This window comes from Triturus cristatus, chromosome 2_1, assembly GCF_964204655.1.
Source record: "Triturus cristatus chromosome 2_1, aTriCri1.1, whole genome shotgun sequence".
In the NCBI taxonomy this organism is placed as follows: Eukaryota; Metazoa; Chordata; class Amphibia; order Caudata; family Salamandridae; genus Triturus; species Triturus cristatus.
In genome coordinates this window covers 547,489,463-547,507,804 of record NC_140581.1, presented here as the reverse complement: position 1 = coordinate 547,507,804, position 18,342 = coordinate 547,489,463, and the positions used below count along the sequence as shown (strand labels likewise).

General features: G+C 47.4%; 1 protein-coding gene across 2 annotated transcripts in view; it reads right to left on the bottom strand.

The window, feature by feature from the left end:
- The window catches only part of RASA1 (RAS p21 protein activator 1), a 1,052,852-nt gene that overhangs the window by 383,789 nt on the left and 650,721 nt on the right, over window positions 1-18,342 (bottom strand). For both annotated transcript variants that reach the window (XM_085632428.1, XM_085632429.1), the window contains exon 20: window positions 11,792-11,878. In XM_085632428.1, the coding sequence (XP_085488554.1) occupies window positions 11,792-11,878 (87 nt within the window). The remainder of the gene's footprint in view (window positions 1-11,791; window positions 11,879-18,342) is intronic.

Sequence of the window (18,342 nt, the reverse complement as noted above, 5' to 3'; positions counted from 1 at the left end):
AGTCGAGGTGCACAGGGGTTGGTCCCAGCGGTTCCAATGACGGATACTTGCCTCAAAGTTGCAGAGAGGGCAGGTCAGTCTTCGAGGGAGTTGAAGAACCACCAACTGTGTTGATGAGCCTCGGGAAGTCCGTAGGACAACAGGAGCAGCAGAAAGTCCAGCTTTGTTGCCGTGCCTGCAGATGCAGCGAGTGACTCCTTCACTCCATGGGAGATTTCATTAGGTGTCCTTGACATCCATAGGTCTGCCGAAGAACCTGGATGAAGCAAGATCACAAACTACAAAGAAGACTTGAAGAACAGTGACACCAGGAGCAGCAGGAATCTTCCTTGGTCAGTCTCGGTTCCAGTTGAGGTTCATCAGTGTCCAAGTGTCAAGACTATTGAAGACTAAAGCAGTTTCTGGGTTGAGTCTTGTCCATGACCAACCTAAGGACCCACCCACAAGTTAGCCGTTAGGTACCCTAAGGAAAGGGTTGGGACAACTCAGGGGTCCCTCCCAGAGTAGGTGCTAGACAAAGGGGAGGATACTCCCATGTCCTTTGTCCAGTTTCGGACCAGAGTGGGAGCCAAGGGCTCCCTGAACTGGCTGAAAGAGGAGTATGCAAGAAGTGCAACAAATGTGCCCTTCAAAGCAGTCTGGTGGCACTGGCAAGTGCCCCCACCCAGTTCAATATATTAAGTCCTGTGGGAAGTGGTCACACCTACCTGTGACAGGAAACTATTTGTCCTACCTTCTCCTGCCCAACCCTGGATCAGCAGCAGGAGGAGGGCAGAATCAGGTCTGTGATCGGCAGCAGCACTAGCTTGCTTGCAGACCCTGAAAGGCTGTTACCGGGAGTACAAGGGGGGGGGGGTCCCCAAATGAGCCTCCCAATACATGGGATCATACTTTCAACAATGGAATCGGTGTTGGGGTAAGATTCCAACACGTTTGATACCAAATATGTCCAGGTTCAGTGCAGCCACTTTATAGTAAGACATCTTGTAATGAGTGATGTCCAATATATGTCTAAAAATGTTTGACTACACTTACAAAGCCTGGAGAATCGACTACTGGGTTTGTAGGGATGTCCTGCTCATGCAGGGGCACCCTCACACTTACAACCAAGCACCCTGCCCTCAGAACTGAAGGGTCTGCCATAGGTGTGACTTGTAGGTTTAAAGTGTAGTGACCTCCGATATAAGGAAACTTATATCTGTCATGAGAGGTGCAAGCACCAACTCACACAGTCTGCAATGGCGGGTCTGTAGTCACAGTTTAAGTGGACTCCCATGAGTGGCACAATACTTGCTGCAGCTCATGGGAGACCCCAGGTGTACCTATGCACTGTGTAGCTTACTACCATATAGTAGGGACTTACAAGGGCACACCAGTAGCCAATTCTGGAGGTAACAAAGTACTTACCATGTCAATTTTAGAGGAGAAATCAAAGTTGCTGGGTTCCTGATTTGCAGAATCCCAGCAGACTAGGTCAAAAACACACTGACACCAAGCGAAAAGTGGGTGTAACCATGAAAGCAGATCCTACCTTCCTACAAGGGTAGAAAGGCTTTCAACGCCACACTGATCACTCAGAGCTCCAACAGGGTGATGTGGAGTCCGGATTCCGCCGGAGACCAGAGTCCTGATTTTCACCTCTCTCAGATGGCCGCCCCATCCCATGAGTGATGCATCTGTCACTACTGTGAGATCTGGTTGGGGAAGTGAGAGGGGTCTGCCTCTGACCCAATCATGATTCGTGAATTACCTCTGAGATCAGGACCATGTTAGAGAGATTTCCCTGATGCTGCGCTGTAGTAAAGTGCCCCTTTCTGCATGGTTACCCCCACTTTTTGCCTGATATCTAATGCACTTTGACTGAATGTGCACTGGGTCCCTACTAATCAGGTTTCCAGTGCCTGTGTTCGTTCCCAAAACTGTACCCTTGTTTCCACAATTGGCACGCCTCTGCCCTACATGGAAGTCCCATGTAAAAGGTACCACTCGTACCAACGGCCTTGTAGTCAGAGAGGGTCTCTAAGGGATGCAGCATGTATTGTGCCATCCTCAGAGACCCCTCACCTAACACATATACACTGCCATTGCAAACTATGTGTTCTGGTGCAGACAAAACGTAAGAGCCGACATGGCACACATCCTTGTGTGCGATGCCTACAAACACTGCATGTGGCATAGGTAAGTCATCCCTCTCGAAGGCTTCACAGCTCTAAGGCAGGGTGCACTATACCACAGGTGAGGGCATAACTGCATTTGCAATATGTCCCTACAGTGTCAGAGTCCATTCTTAGACATTGTAAGTGCAGCAAAGCAATATTGAGTACATGGGCTGAAAGCTTGTCATCACGAACTCCACAGCCCCATTATGGCTTTACTGAATGCTAAGAAGTTTGATATTAAAATTCTCAGCATGATAAACCCACACTGATGCCAGTTTCTGGGCTTATTACAAAAAGCACTCAGAAGGTATCTTAGAGATGACCCCTGCAACACCAATAGCTCAAACTTTCAGCAATGCTTGAGCAATTGCGTTGCAAATCTTTTTTCCCAAGCAATTATTGTGGTCCTCGTGTTAATTGCAAATGCGCGAGCTATAACCAAACCACGAGGTAACACACAAGAAAGAACAAGCATCGGAAATGCAATCGGTCTTGCATCTGTTAGTGTTAGAGCTGTTGGCATTGTAAATGGCAATGTCTTTTATCTATGTGTTATGGAGTGTATGTATGTGGTGTGTAGTGGAATTATATGGGTTGAATTGGATTAGTTAGTTGTGGAATTGTGTGGCATTGAATTGTGTGGTGTGGAATTATGTGGCGGCCTGTCATGACGTTTTAACAATCAGCACTTTCAGGCCAGGATTCGGATGCCTAAAATGTGAACTGCAATTCCCAGAATGCAATCTGCAGTTAAGCCAGAACTGACCGATGGAATCACACAAAAGTAAGCTCATAGGAACTACGCAGTCGTGCCGTAAAGATTAGCAAAAGGACACACCTAGCGATAAGGGGTCATAATAAAGCACAAACCTCAGCAGTGGTGCTCATCTGATTTTGAGGAGTGTCTGAAACATTACTGAGAAATCATAGTAGCAGAGGCACAAATTATATAACTGCATTAAAGTGAAATGGGGATACCATAAATACTGAAGTTAATTAATTCCTCAGCACAGTAAAGTAAGTGCTGGACTTAATGAGTCTTTAGTGATGGAATACACTTAGGGATGATACTTGTATGTTATCAACTCTAAAGTTCATCTACAACCTCATGCGCTCAGTACTGAAAGTAAGGGATGTCATTTAATGTCTCATTGATACTGAAAAGCAAGCACTACAACTTTGTGTGTGATCAGTTCTGGGACCGTGTGTACTTCCCTTAATATCAGAATTAAATATAGGCGTGGTCCCTTAATCTGGCATCAAAGCTAAAAGGAGGGTACTGTCCCTATGTGTGTGCCGTCACTACTGAAGGCCATATACAGTCCCTAGTTTGGGATTTTAATAAGCAGGAGCTGTTGGCCGTTCTGCATCAATACTTACAATGCAGGCGCTGGAGAAAGGCCCCACTCTAGAGATAAAAGAGGTACTTCTTAATCTAGAGTTGCCCTTTGACAGTCGGGCACTTGATCCCTTGGTCTTTAGTGAGAGGAGATGTAATAATGCTGCTCTGCAGTGGATTTCCGGCATGTCTGTACACGCCAACCAAAAACAGGTGCCTGATAGAAGGTTACAGTAATATTAAGAATCCCACATGCAGAAGGCATGAGAGGAGACTGAGACAGCTGATGCTTTAAAGGGCATTTATCTCCTTCTGTGACTGCTTTTTATCTACAGTGGAAGATGTCTGTGGCCAAGGACAGACAACCGCCTCTACTATCAAAAATGAAACACTGTCTTTTTTTACCCCCCCCCCCCCCACACACAAAAGCACTTTGCGGCAAACAGCGCTCACCCACCCACCTTTCTGATATTAGGAGAAGGAGCGTCTCTTTCCTACATCGTATTAACATGCAGTAGTTGCAGTTCTGAAACTGCGCGTGGTGTTTTATAAATGAGAAGGAAAATAATTATAAAACAGAAGCATTTGTGGGCATACAAGCGACAAAATCCTCCTTCAAGATGTTACTTTTGACCCCCACTGAAGGAAGCTGAAGGTCAAGAACCTCATCACCATAGCATAAGACACTCTCTCCTCATTAGCCATGGTGGGGGAGAAAGCATATCAGTATCTGGAGAAGTTTGCATTCCACTGGCCTCGCCCAATTCCTCATACCAGTCCATTTCCTCCTAAGGCTGGTCTTGTAAAGGGTCAAGCGACCCTCCCAATCTTCTCATACTCCTAGCCCTTCAAAATAAGGCCCAGGAAATTACCTAGTACCCAGAGCTCCTGTCTGCTTCGGAATCGGTCGAGGGAGCACCGGCTCCGAATCATCGGGAATCAGAATGGGGCTGATGCTGCCGGGACGTCAGTGACGTAAAAGGTCGCAATGGAATGACCGGCATCGGTCCGGATCCATTCCTGGATCAATGGGGGTCCTCGGCGCCTAGCCCGAAGTTAGAGCTGACGGCATGGAACCCAAGGGATCCCCTCAGACCCCACGGGGCTCAAAGGTAAGCCGGAGGGGTCAGGCTGCTCAAAAATGAGACGCATAGCCTCATAAAATCATTTTATTTAAGAAGTGGTTGCTCTGGCTCCCGGAAAACAGGGGAGGCGCGGAGCTGACCCAGTCGCAAGTTCTGAAAAACGAGGTCTTGAACGCCGAAGATATTACATTGCGCTGGCCGACAGGCAGGGAGAAGTCAAAGCCTGCTTCGACTTAGTTTTTTTATGCCTCTTACCTGAATGTCCAGACGTTTTTGAGCGGGACTTCAAGGACTTGGGATTCCTGAAGCGGTGCCGGGACCTTCCTCTCGACCGGGACAATGACCACCAAGGAGTCGAACGATGCAGTGTTGCCTGCCGGGCTGCAAGTAGTTTTAGCGACCTCTCCCTCAAAGCCTTCGGAGCCATGGCCCGGCAGTTGGAGCACGACTTCAAGTCATGGTCGCACTAAAAACACCATAGGCAACCCAAATGTGGGTCCGTCACTGACATGGAGCAGTGACAGGTGCTTTATGGTTTTAAACATTAAGTATTCTTAGCTACTATTGGAAGCAGGGGTGGGGGAATCATATCGCCCGACGCCCGAACCAAGTTGTTTTTATCGGTGGGCAAGAAGATTTAATGTCTATTTCGTCCGACGGACAAGTAGACATTAAATCACGTAAATGAAACCGGCTGTGAGCACTATGGGGCTCACAGCCAATCAGAGAAGCGTGCCGGGAGCCTTTGGAGGCTTCGGATTGGCTGGCAGCCCATAACTGGGCTCTAGACAGTGATTGGCTGAGGGAGTGAAACGTCACTCAGTCTCTGCAAGTAGGAGTTTGTGGCCGCCGCGAGGTAAAATAAGGCGCACTAGCATAATGCCCGCCATAGCACTTGTAGAGTGTTCAAAAGGGTTATATTTTGCTCAGCTTGCAGATCGCTCCATAGAACCGGTGTGCCTGCTGTGAGAGACCGTGTGTAACCTTGTGGTTCCAGAAAGCGCGGGCTCTCATCCCTGCTATTGGAGCGTGAGACGGAGCATAAAACGTGGGGGCGCTGAAGCAGAGGGCACAGTAAAGCAGTGCCGCAGTACCGGGGGATCCGCAAATAAATTGACATTCTGCCCCCACTTGTTTACACGAGGCCCCCGTTATGTTGCAGGACCCTGCCGCCGCCTCTACCTAGTCCTCCTGTCCCATGGGCACCCGGAGATCACTGCTGCCACCGGCTTCCGATCCTCATTGCTTCGGGGTTGAGTGAGCGAGAGCAGACTGTGGGGTTTTGGAGGGGCTGTGGCCGAAGCGCTAGCAGAGACCACTGTAAACATCACTGGTTTCCACTTCCAGAGAAGCCCGCCAAAGGATCCGGTTTACGCGGCATTTGCATCAACCACGGTAAGGTGGGAAGTCGGATCGGCCTTTCCAGCCTTCAGCTCTTCACGCTGCTGCTCCTGTCTTATCGGTTCAGGTAGGAAAGTTCCATCTGTGTGCTTTGAGGCTGCAGCCCTACCCCCTGTCCCCCCAACCCCCTCTTCCACCTGGTGGATATTGCACTTCAACAGAGGCGCAACTAGAGCCAAATTTCGGGGGGGGGGGGGGCTAAGAAAAAATTTCGGGGGGGGGCTGAAACTTTAAGCAATAGGCAGAGTGGAGCTGCAGGGGCTCTTAGAAGGGGTGAGCAATAGGCAGAATGGAGCTGCAGGGGCTCGTAAAAGGGGTGAAACAACAGCAATAGGCCTCATTAACATGGAAATGGTCGTCTTTTAAAGACCTGTGAATTGCTCGGGTGCGGCTGTGTGACTGCCCGGGAAGCTGTCTCATCCCGGGCTGCCACACGCGACGTGTGGGGGCTGAAGCCCTGTGAGTCCAATGGGTGTTGCGCGCCTGCACTTCAAAGATTAGCGGGTTTCAAGCCTGGCTTGACCATAAACCCACTGAGTTCCTATTATTGGGGCCCAGTCACTGCGTGTTTACTATGGCTTGTGACCTTTTACCAAATCCTCCCAGCACTACGCTGCCTCAGTTTGTAGGGTTTTGAATATTAATATATAGCTGTTAGCAGCACTTTCGGCCTTACATTTCAACTTCCCTTCCCCCCCTCCCGTTTTGTGCTGTTGATAACATGTCAGGAAAGAGTGTCTTTGTTGCCCATGCTGTTCGGCGTCAGTGCCCTAGCTCCGGGAGCCCCAGAATTCAGTTAATTCCACACCTGAAGTACCAACAGATGTGACCAACCGTTGCTATTGTAGCCGTGCTGTAAGTCATGCCAACTGCGCACGTTTCCATTGCTATGCAGAGAGCTGATTAGAACCCTCGGGGACCCCCTTTCACACCAGATGTGTGACACAGAATTGCCATACTGGGCAATTTCCCTCACAAATGGGCGATATCTTTCCCATTTGTGAGAGAAAATGCTCAATTGGCCGGTGCCTAGTATTTTAGTGTGTATAATTAAGTCCGTTGTACGCATTTCATTTAAGCTGCCGCAGCGCTGCAGTTTCTTTCTTGAGCTGCCAGGATTGCTTAGATGCTAACTTTAACTGTAAAAGGACACTGGATAATTAATAGGTAAAGAGGTTGTCCAGATTATACCACGTTGGTAAAGCGGGGACGTGAGCTTGGATTAGAAGGCGCATTTTCGGACTCTACAACCAAATGTCCCCTCTGCATAACACATTTGATTTACAGTGCAGTGGCGCCAATTTAATAGTGCTACTTAAGAAAAATAAATGAATGTGACAGTCCTTGTGTAAATGTAACTGGCGCTCATGTAAAGCGCTCCAATACCTTCAGATCGAATTCGCGCTCTATAAAACCGCAAAAAATGCCACTCTTTTATTAGCACTCAAAGTCTTATGCAAGCGTATTCAGGCCATATTAAAATTCACATTGATCCATCGGGTGAAGAAAATGAATGTCCTGCATTTTTTAAGTGCGTTCGCACAACCTAACCGTGCAAGTGGCTGTGGGCACAGGCCATCTGCTCAGAGCATGGATACCCCTTTAAAAGCAAGACATTCTTTCCCTCCTTTATTGTGCCCCAAGGTGAGAGAACCGCACAGGGGGTCTGCATTAGGGACATTTCTGCAAGCCTCACCGCCCACGGGTATTTCCACAATATCTGCACACAGCAACAGAAAAGGCGAAACTTGACCCAGGCGAGAACAGGCAGCGCAATGGCTCTATTTCCATTTCAAAAGGTTGAAGCTGTTTTTTCCTCACCTTCTTATCTGTAACTCAGTGGTGTGCTGAACCTTCCCCCACCCCCTCGCTCTGTCAGCTGGAAGAGGGAGTGAGGGCTACAACTGGGCCCCTCTTAGCCTGTCAACCTCAAAATAAAGAGCAATGAATTCTACTTATGTTTGATGTGTGGACGGGAGTAGGTGGGACAAGTGGATTTTACAGGACATGTAGATCTCAGTGGCATTTTGTCCCATGGACAAGTAGATTATTTTGAAAATTCCACACCCCTGTGGAAGAGGCAGCTGGTTGTTCTAGAGGATAGCACTGCCTAGGCTTGTCACTCCCCTTCTGGGATATTGCCCACCTCAAATGGTCAGCTGCCACATGACCATTAAGTAAACGTTCATGCAAGGGGTATGAGAGGCAACATGTAAATACAATAATTACAGAGTCAAGGTATAAAAAAAAAAAATGAGTCCACGTTGTTGTTTGTAGTCTTGTTGTGTCTTTTATTGCGCAAGTGCAGTTTTTTTCATAAATTGACAGCCAACGCGTTTCGCCCAAACATGGGCTTCTTCAGGGCGGTAATATTATACAATATACACATGATTAGGGTTGAACCGTGAATGCATACCTATATATAATGTAAAAGGTGACATTTAGTCCCAAGATGCTCGTGAAAGGAGAGCATAGGGAACGAAGAAATGAGGACGAAAGGTGTCTCGATGAGGGAAGAGATTGGAAGTGAGAGTAAACGGTGAGACTAAGACTGCGTGCCAGCAAAAGTGTGTGAACCTATAAAGGGGTGTAGGGGCATTGAGACATGTGAATTGGTTGAGGTAGTGTAGTCAAGAGCCATTCAATATACCCAAAGAAAGACGTGCGCCACACCAGTCGGCCTTGGTGAAAGTGAGATAGGGTGGATTAAAACGGAATCTGACAAAACCTGTCAAAAAATTCCTGACAAAATCACCCCTAGATCCATTGTGACGGTAGGGTGCCCAAGATGCGTCCGAGTACGCTTACCGATTAATGGTGCTGTACTTTTGCCAGGGTCAGAGATAGAGATCCGCAAAACTTTCTAGCCCGTGTAGGAGCGTAGCAATTAAGAGAAGAAGTTCCCTGAGTAAAGGAGAATAAGTGTTATGGGAGCGGACGTTTAAAGTGGAAGCGTAGCGTATGCTTAGTGATGAAAATAACGAGTTGAACCAACCTTGAGTAAAGGGTAACCAAAGGTCTGATGGGGGTCAGCGACCAGGGTGCTCTGTCTCTGGCTGGAATGGTCCGTGTCAGAGGCAGGGGATATCTATGGGTAAGGAGAGAAGGTGGGCCTATTGTGAGTAATAGTGCAGCTACTACAGGAGAGGTGTAATGGGAGGGTCTCGCATATCAATCCCACTACTTATTGGCGTTGGTCTACGAGCGCTAGAATGGGATAACCTGCAAATTCAGGCTAAAAGCACTGGTCAGAAGAAAGTCACTATCCAGCAAAATAGCGCGGTTGGTTTAGCAAACCTCATGGGATGCTAGACAGGTAAACTAGCATGGGGCACATGTGAACTGGGCCAGTCAGGGTAAGTATCAGAAAGGAGTAAAAATGGTTAACAGAATACGGAACACGGCGTATGCAACCCAGTTGCTAGCAAACTATTTAAGCCATAATCCAAAGCGCATTTACCACAACCCAGGCCAGAGTAAACCCGTAAAGGTGCCGACATCCACTCGAATGCCGTAAGAGAAACCCTCGGTTGCCAGGTGTTACACTCGCTTGTTAATTAAGCTCGTAGCGGTGGGCTAACGGAAATATCAAAAGCCCAAAATGAAGCGGTGTGAAAGAGGAGGACCCTCCCAAAATTCCTTAACTTAAGATCGCATTCTGGCTACTCACTCATGAGAAGAGTGCCGCAACCAGAGAAATAGAGTGCCCAAGACAAGCTGGCTAGTGAGTTACGGGAATCTACAGAGGCAAAAACCAGTGTACGCCATTGGACAGTAAAGTGTATCTGTCCAGAATGACGGCACCTGGAGGGCGCTAGGTGATAGCAGAGAATTACCTATTTAAAAACATTTATAAAACCAGTAAAGCTCCCAAAATCAAATCTACACCCTCCAGTTAAGTCCCTCTCCTGTCTTGACTTACTAGAATAAACGATGAGTCCGCGATCCGTGTTGGGTGGCGTCAGTAACCAGTCTGGCGAGGTAGAGTCCATTGCCCGTGGTGAGGATCATTTACATATCCAACCCGTGTATTCTTTCCGGTATGCAGCTCGTAGACTACTTCCGGGTTGCGGATCATAATGAGGCGCAGCTAGTCCGCTAACGTAGGTGGCCATATTGGTGGTGACCCGAATGCAAGGATCAACGATAAATGTGTAATGGGGTAAAACGGTCCATCCGTGATTGGACTATAATTCGAAAGTGGAAAAAAGAAATAGAAAGAAAAAAGCGGGGGAACGTGTGGCTTGGCAGACCGTTATGATGATTAAAAGGAGGTCAATTGATCGCTATGAAAAACAGTTATGATCACTATGACAAATGAGTATAGAAAGGTGAAGTGGTTCATCAGTTGTACCGTTTCATTACGTAATCGGAGATAAAAGCCAACGTAAGGCTTGGCAGACCGTCAAAATCTATAGTACGGTGACATTGGTCGTTAAGAAAGTTGCGAAGCTGCAGTGGTATCCAAGAGAGCTGTACAGGGCTAACGTGAACCCGTGGTGTATAAAAGTGAAGCTGTGAATGGAATTTAGACGGCGACAGGACAGGAAAAGTGATTAAAACGCATTAGCAGAAACACATCAATCTGACAGCAGTATAATTTCGATTATTGTTAGCGTTATATTCGACTGTCAGCAATAGTGTTAAGATTGTAACAAAAGGACAACAGTATTATAAACTTAGTCAAATAACGGGTTTGACAGAGTGCATGCAAGTTTAACACTAAAGGTAGAGCTAGTCAACATTGCATTGCATTTCAGTCCAGTACAACTGGACTGGAGAATCACAATTATGGCCCATTTAAAGAATAATAAATAACATCACAGAAAGGCAATATAGAAATGTTACAGATCACATTATAGCACTTATGGAAGGCATTGTACAGAAAGGCAATATGGAGACGTGTCATAAGGGAGTAGTGACCAGTCATCCCACTCTCAGATCAAACGTTAGTGAGCACAGACAGCCCAGTGCTAACAGTCTCATAGACTGGGCTTGACATATGCATCATGGTCATAACCCATCATCTGATTAAAGGATGTGGTGAACAACATCCCAAGCAGAGAGATCTGAGTAAGCCACTTTGGGTATCCCGTCTATGCGAGTTAGTCATAACAGCATTTGCGCAATAAAAGACACAACAAGACTACAAACAATGTGGACTCATTTTTTTTTGATACCTTGACTCGGTAATTATTGTATTTACATGTTACCGCTCATACCCCTTGCATGAACATTAAGTATTCTTAGACATGATCTTCCTATGCACCAAAGAGTCAACAAAAAGTTAAAAAATCCTGTCAAAGGATAGCTCTTCACAGATCAGCGCTTGACTGGCGCAGAAAGAAAAGAACTGACATCAGCACGCCAAGGTAGCGCCTATATAGGTGATGCAGATGTCAGCACGGTGTGGACGCCACCATCGTCACACAGAGCCTACCTACACCAACTACTGGCACACAGGGGTAATGCTCGAAGAAAAATCTTCCGGATCCCGTCTGATGCCTGGGAAACTCAAAGGTAAGGAATCTGAGGCTAGACGTCTCTATCAGATCTGATCCCCAAATAAAAGGAACAGGGCAAGCTCCAGATCTTGCAGTCTGTAGTGCACAAAAAAGCCCATTGACAGTCACATTTGTTAGAGACACATATAAAGCTCTGGAGCAGAGACATTCTAACATTACCTGCGTCCAGCTTGAGACGTTTTCATGATATGGTGTAGCATTTTGGGACATTGGAAAAGATAAGAAATGCATTGTAAAAAAATTCATTAGAACTGTTAATGTACTCAAAGACCACAGACATACCTTACAACTCTTGTTCTCATTGTAGTATTTGAGGGCCACTTTTGTTGAACTGATTTCTGTAAACATCCATATATATACCTCAGTGTCCTGTTCAAAGGATAAAATTATGTTAATGGAAAAATGTGCAACAGCATAACAATAACCACTACCTATCTACTAATGACACTGAGTTCCAACATATTCTCAGTTATTCTCAACTTTCACAATGTAAAGTGATACATGTTAATTATCAGGACCTCGTCAACAGCTTTTATCCCTAAATGACTTTGTGAATCTCATCTCAGTGTTAATCAGGCCTGGGGATCATGAAAATGACTTGCCAGCGTACCTTTGATACAGTCTCTCTCTAAATCTTCCAGCAGTTTGGGGGCAAATGTGAAAACATTTACATCACCAACGGCATCCAAAAAGGAATCTTGTGGTGATATTTCTTAACACGTATGTCTCTCAGGAAGCAGACTTTTTTGTGATGCTTTATCGCACCGCCTAGGAGTGCAGCAATGCAGAAACAAGGTGGAAAGTGAGACACCAGACTGCTGATATCTCTAAAATGAGGTCCTCAAAGCAACTCTTATGTTGCAATATTTCTCAATGAAAACGCTGATATCATACATATATAAAAAATTAAACAGACAACGGTTCTAATCCCCATCTCTAAAGGAGGGTCACCTAATTTCACTATGTATTTTCTAAAAAAGTGTGAATTAAATAGAAAACCATCACTCAGATAATTCTACAATGTGTGTGGACCACTTTAGGGTGGCAATATCCATCTGCAGTTGGAGGTAGAGTAAGCATTTCTGTTACACGTGGCCCACTGCATTCCTTCTCCCTATCCAAATGTACCGGCTTACTGGTGCCTCATTTATCACCAATGCACAATTCTAGAGTTTGTAGATTTCAACCAAAACCTTTGATCACAAGTACTGCAGCAACTATTTGCCATTTTGTCCACAGTATCAAAAATGAAAGGCTGCACTGACATGCCACTATCCGTCAGTGCAAAAGCCACTACACAGTCTATCACACGAGACCCAGCCATAATATACCCTACAACGGTATGCATTATTTGAAGGACACAACAGAATAGGACAACAAGCCAAACCCAAGAAAGGTCATAGCAGATTCTAACATCCACACCATCACCAAACTTAACCATGAAATACAAACACACTCAGCATCCTACCTCCGTCTTCTCTCCTTTTCCCTTATTTTGATAATCACCCCATAACCTCCATCTCATCATCTCTGCCTTATTTCCCTTTCCTACTGCTATCCCATTTCCCATCATTCCTGACCCCTTTTCTTTACTTTTCTTGTGCCCTATTATTTAACTACTACACTCCCTTTGTTTCTGTTGTCCACCTTTTCAGTCCATACCCTGTCCTACACAGTGTCTTCTTTCCTCCATTCTATCTGTTCATCAACTCATCTTTTCTAAATTTTTCATTTACTCTCTGCCATCCCAGTCTTTCCTTCTCCCGCTAAAACCCCCTAACCATTGTTGCCAATCTCCTTTTGTTCTTTATTCCACATCCATTTTTAAAGACTCTCCAAGCTAAAGTCTCCACTAAGATCATCCAGCCAGAACTCATTCACCTGTCACATTGTACTAGCACCCAAAGAGGTAGCCTCACGTTCCCATTCAGATGGAAACCTCTATAAAGTTCAGCAACTTGAACGGTGACTCACCCCTTACCTGGAAACACTGTGAATTAGCTGCAAAGCAGCAAGAGTGCTCAACAAGATTTACTATAAAACAGTTATTTGATAGTATGAAAAAGTGACATGTCATACGGGGAGATGAGCAAGTCTCACCTTCCTGTTAACAACTACAGACTATTCCGGTCATTCAAGCCAAAATTAATGTGAACAGACCAACAGGGACAGCTGTGAAGCCATTTTCTTGTTACTCTTATTACAGTTGTTGCGCTATATGTACAAGTTACTTACCTTCGGTAACGATATATTTGTAAGAAACATAGGTTAGTTATAAATTCCTTACCTTATAATTACCCCCAGGCATCAGACTGGATCCGGAATTTTTTTTCGTCTGCAGTACCCCTGCGTGTCGAAAGGTGGGGTCGGTCGGCTCCGCATTCGTCGTTGGCGCCGTGGTCGCCGGGATGACATCGCGGCAGCTACTTAGACGCTGCCCTCGCACTGACCTAAGTTCTCTACACGACTTTCCAAGCCAGAGGCGCAGAGCCATGCAAGACATTGACCACTGTTGAACAAAACTAGGGTCCTGAAAGGAAATCCTTAGCCCTAGAAGTCAGTACGCGGAACAAGGAGGATGGGTGGGGCAGTTAGGAATTTCTAAGTAACCTATGTTTCTTACAGATATATCGTTACTGAATCACTTTCTTAACTTAAAATAGATACCTCAGCAGTACCAACCCCAGAGGTGGGTCTGCGAACCAAGTTCACACCAGAAAGTCCTGGAGAACAGAACGGACAAAAAAAGCGGTCTCTCTGGACTTGGCTGTCCAGGAAGTAGTGTTTAGTGAACGTGTGCAGAGATGCCCATGTAGCTGCCTGACAGATGTCATTGGAGGGGACTCCTCGTCCCAAAGCAGCAGTAGCTGCTGTCGCCCTGGTGGAATGGGCTCGCAGCCCCCCTAGAGGCTCCTTCTTTGCCAAAGAATAGCACGCATTAATGCACAAAACGACCCACCTAGAGATGGTCCGTTTGTGCACGGCCTGACCTTTCTTGGTGCCCACGCAGCCAACAAAGAGCTGGTCATCCACCCAGAATTGCTTGTTGCAATCCAGATAAAATGAAAGCGCACGTTTTGGGTCCAGGAGGATGCAGAGGCGGAAACAAGATGGGCAAAGTGATTTACGAGTTCTACATGTGCTTTGGGCCACTCTTGGTGGACCAACTGTTAGAGGTCTACAATGAGGCATTGGACAGAGCTGTACTTCCGCCTACCTTGAGTGAGGCACTTGTCATCATGATCCTGAAACAGAAAGACCCTGACCTTCATGGCTCCTATAGGCCGATATTGTTACTAAACATCGATGTCAAAATATTGAGTGGCATCCTGGCTGAGCGCCTTCTCCCACTGATGAAACGCCTGATTCACCATGACCAGTCGGGGTTTATACCGGGACGGAACACAACTTATAACTTACGACGGCTTGCACATGTATGGCATACTCCCGTCCTCCAGGAGGTTGATGCTGCCATTGCGTCATTAGATATAGCGCAAGCATTCGACTCGGTGGAGTGGCCGTATATATGGCACGTCCTGAGAAAGATGGGGGTGGGTGCACAATACCTGCGCTGGAGCCCATTGCTTTATTCGGCCCGACAGCCAGAGTACGGGTGGGCAAAACGGTGTCACGATCCGTTCTATTAGGGCGAGGAACCCGCCAGGGGTGTCCTTTGTCACCGCTCCCGTTTGCCGTTTCTATGGAGCCCATGGCTGTGCATTTGAGAGCGGTTATGGATCCCTGGGGTATTCGGTTGGGGACGACTGACCATGTGATATCGCTCTATGCGAATGGTACATTGGTGTATCTGAGGCAACCGGAGCACTCAGTCCCACTCCTCGAGGCCGAAATGGCTGCATTCGGCATCGTCTCGGGATTACGGATGAGCCCCGAAAAATCTAAACTGATACCGGTGGGTAGATTGGCGCCGGCTACCCCGAATTCGAGACCTCCCCATAATGTCCCATGGACAGAACAGGGGTCGAGATACTTAGGGATCTATCTAGCGGGCTCTGCCGACTCCTTCCACAGACTAAATATCAACCGGGTGGTGGAGGGTCTGAGAGGCTCCATTCGCTTTTGGGCGGAGTTGCCGCTCTCATTAATGGGGCGCATAGCGATCACTAAAATGATTGTATTGCCGCGCTGCCTCTATACGCTGCAGCATTCCTTTTTCATGATCCCGCGATCCTTTCTCGACACGTTGGAAGTTCTGCTGGGCCATTTACTGTGGGGCAACAAGCGTAGACGAGTGAGCCTACGGACATTACAGAGGACTTGGGAGAGGGGAGGACTTGAGGTTCCACAATTGGTGCTCTACTATATGGCATCCCAGCTCCAGTTTGCGGTACACTGGCTTGATGTTGCAGACAAGTGGGAAAAAGCCCTCTTAGAGAGGACGTATCGAGGGCATACACTCGCAGGTCTGCTAATGTTAGGAGGTGCGGTTCCTGAAGGCTACCCATATGTAATACGCCATGTAGCTAATCTCTGGGATAGAACAGTTCGCAGAGTGGTTCGACACGCCCCATACGTGACAGAAATGCCCCTGTGGGAAATACGTCCCTTTGCCGCAATTGCTGGCTCTATGTCGATCAGGCGCTGGAGGGAGGGGGGCTGTCTACTTCTGGGAGACCTCTATCAGGACGGACAATTTATAACACAAGCAGACGCACAAGCAGAGTTTGACCTGGGAACGGGACAGTTCCTGCAATATGCCAAAATTTCAACAGTGGCCCGGGAGCTGTTGTCGCACTTTCCCTCCGAGCCCCCTTACTCTAATATACTAGTGACAATGATATATATGGCACAGGGGCGACGCCTTTTTCTCACCTCTACCGAGCGTTGCAGGAGGATGTCCAGCTGGAGCCATTGGGACTACAGCGAAAGTGGGACTTAATGTTGCCCTCCCCCCTGATGCCAGTGGAATGGGGTAAGGTCCATGCAGGGGTTCATAAGGTTAATGCTAATGTTACTTACCTTCGGTAACGATGTATCTGGTAGAGACGATTCAAGTCATAGATTTCTTAAACTAGAATTATCCCCAGGCATGAGACTGGATCCGGAAAATCTTTGCCACAGCACCTCTGCGCGCCGGGGGGGGCGCCTGAACCATGCAACCCCGCCCTGACGTCGTCCGCGGACGTGACGTCAGCGAGGTCACATAAGTCCCACCCCGGCGCGCTGACGTCAGTTTTCTTCTGAGAACTTTTCCGCACCACAACGCGGAGCCATCACCAACAAAACTGTGAGAGTATGGGAAGAGTGTACGAAAAAGCAGTGAAACAAAAAGGGAAGAAGTGAATGGTGAAGAACAGCACCACTGCGTTAATGAAAATCATGAAAAGGAAAGAGCAGAGCACCACTGTGAGAAGCAACCCTACAAAGCGAAGGCAATAACCTCCTGGAGGTAGAAAAACATGACAAAAATGACGTGGCAGACGACAAAGGCAGAAATCACAATCAATAACAGTGAAAGGCAACAAGTCTGGAACAGAGGAGTCACGACAAAGCACCCCAAGACAACACTACCACGGAGTATCGTATTGCCTGTAAGAAGCTAAGGGCAGAGGCACAGCCAAGAAACCCCAACCTAGAGGATTGCAGAGGAGGCAACAAACCCCAAGCAATGAGAAAGAGAGAGAAGAGTATGAGTAGGCCCCACACTGGAAAAACCAGGGTGAAGGGACGCAGAAGGACACCTGAATCTACCTTCCAATGACCACACAAGAAGGAGTGGAAAAAGAAACCGAACAAATCATCCCGCCAGGGATGAAGAGAAAGAGGACACCCATGGGAGATAAAATGCCATCCGGAGGGAGGCGATTGCAGAAGACCAGCTGAAGGGTCGTCACAGAGTGGGGAGGAAGGGCGGGTCGTGAAGGAATCTGCGGCTAGAATCGTCTCTACCAGATACATCGTTACCGAAGGTAAGTAACTTGTACATCTGATAGAGACTACTATCCGCAGATTCCTTAAAGTTGAATAGATACCCTAGCCATACCCAGCGGGGAGGAGGGTCTGCAAGAGAACCTCACCAGCTTGGAAGACGCAGAGCCCCAACAGGGGATGTGGCATGGGTACAGGAAGGACGGTCCAACCCCCACCAAGCAGAAGTGAGCAAGAACAAGGAGAAGGGAAGGCCAGGATACCACAAGCCGACCCGAGAATCAAAGAGCGTCCGCCAGAAAAACCGGAGGGGCAGACAGCACCAAGCTAGTACCAAAGGAAGAAAAGAACAACCCGCAATTCCAAGGAGAAGAGATGGAACGGAGGCAGAGCTCGCCCCAGGAGAACACACACACACAGCGAAGGGCACAGCTGAATGGGTGTCCATCCCGAAGTAGGGAACAAAGCCAGAATGGTTCCACAACCGAGCAGCCCAGATGTGAGAACGAAGACACAGACGCGCAAAGCTCCAACACACAAGGGACAGGAGCACACGCTGACACGGAGAGTCCCACGGAGGGGGACCAAAACTACCATGCACACGGAGCAACAGCTGGCAAATACTAGAACAAGGCGAGCGCAAGACAAAGACAGACAGGCCCCAGCCGGAACTGTGTAGAACAAGGTGGAAACACCAAGACACGACGCTGTAATCAGTATGACAAGGGTCGATCCGATGACCCAGAGGCGAAGTGGATAGAAACATCAAGGAGATAGAGACCGCACCAAGCGGTATACGGGGACGCCAGGCAACACGAGGAACCTGAAAAGGTAGCCAAGCCCGCCCAGCTTAAAACATGGCTATACAATAGCCAATAAATACCCCACCCAGGGTATGAATCGTCCCTGAACAAAACCAAGGAGACACCTCTTAGGAAAACCCG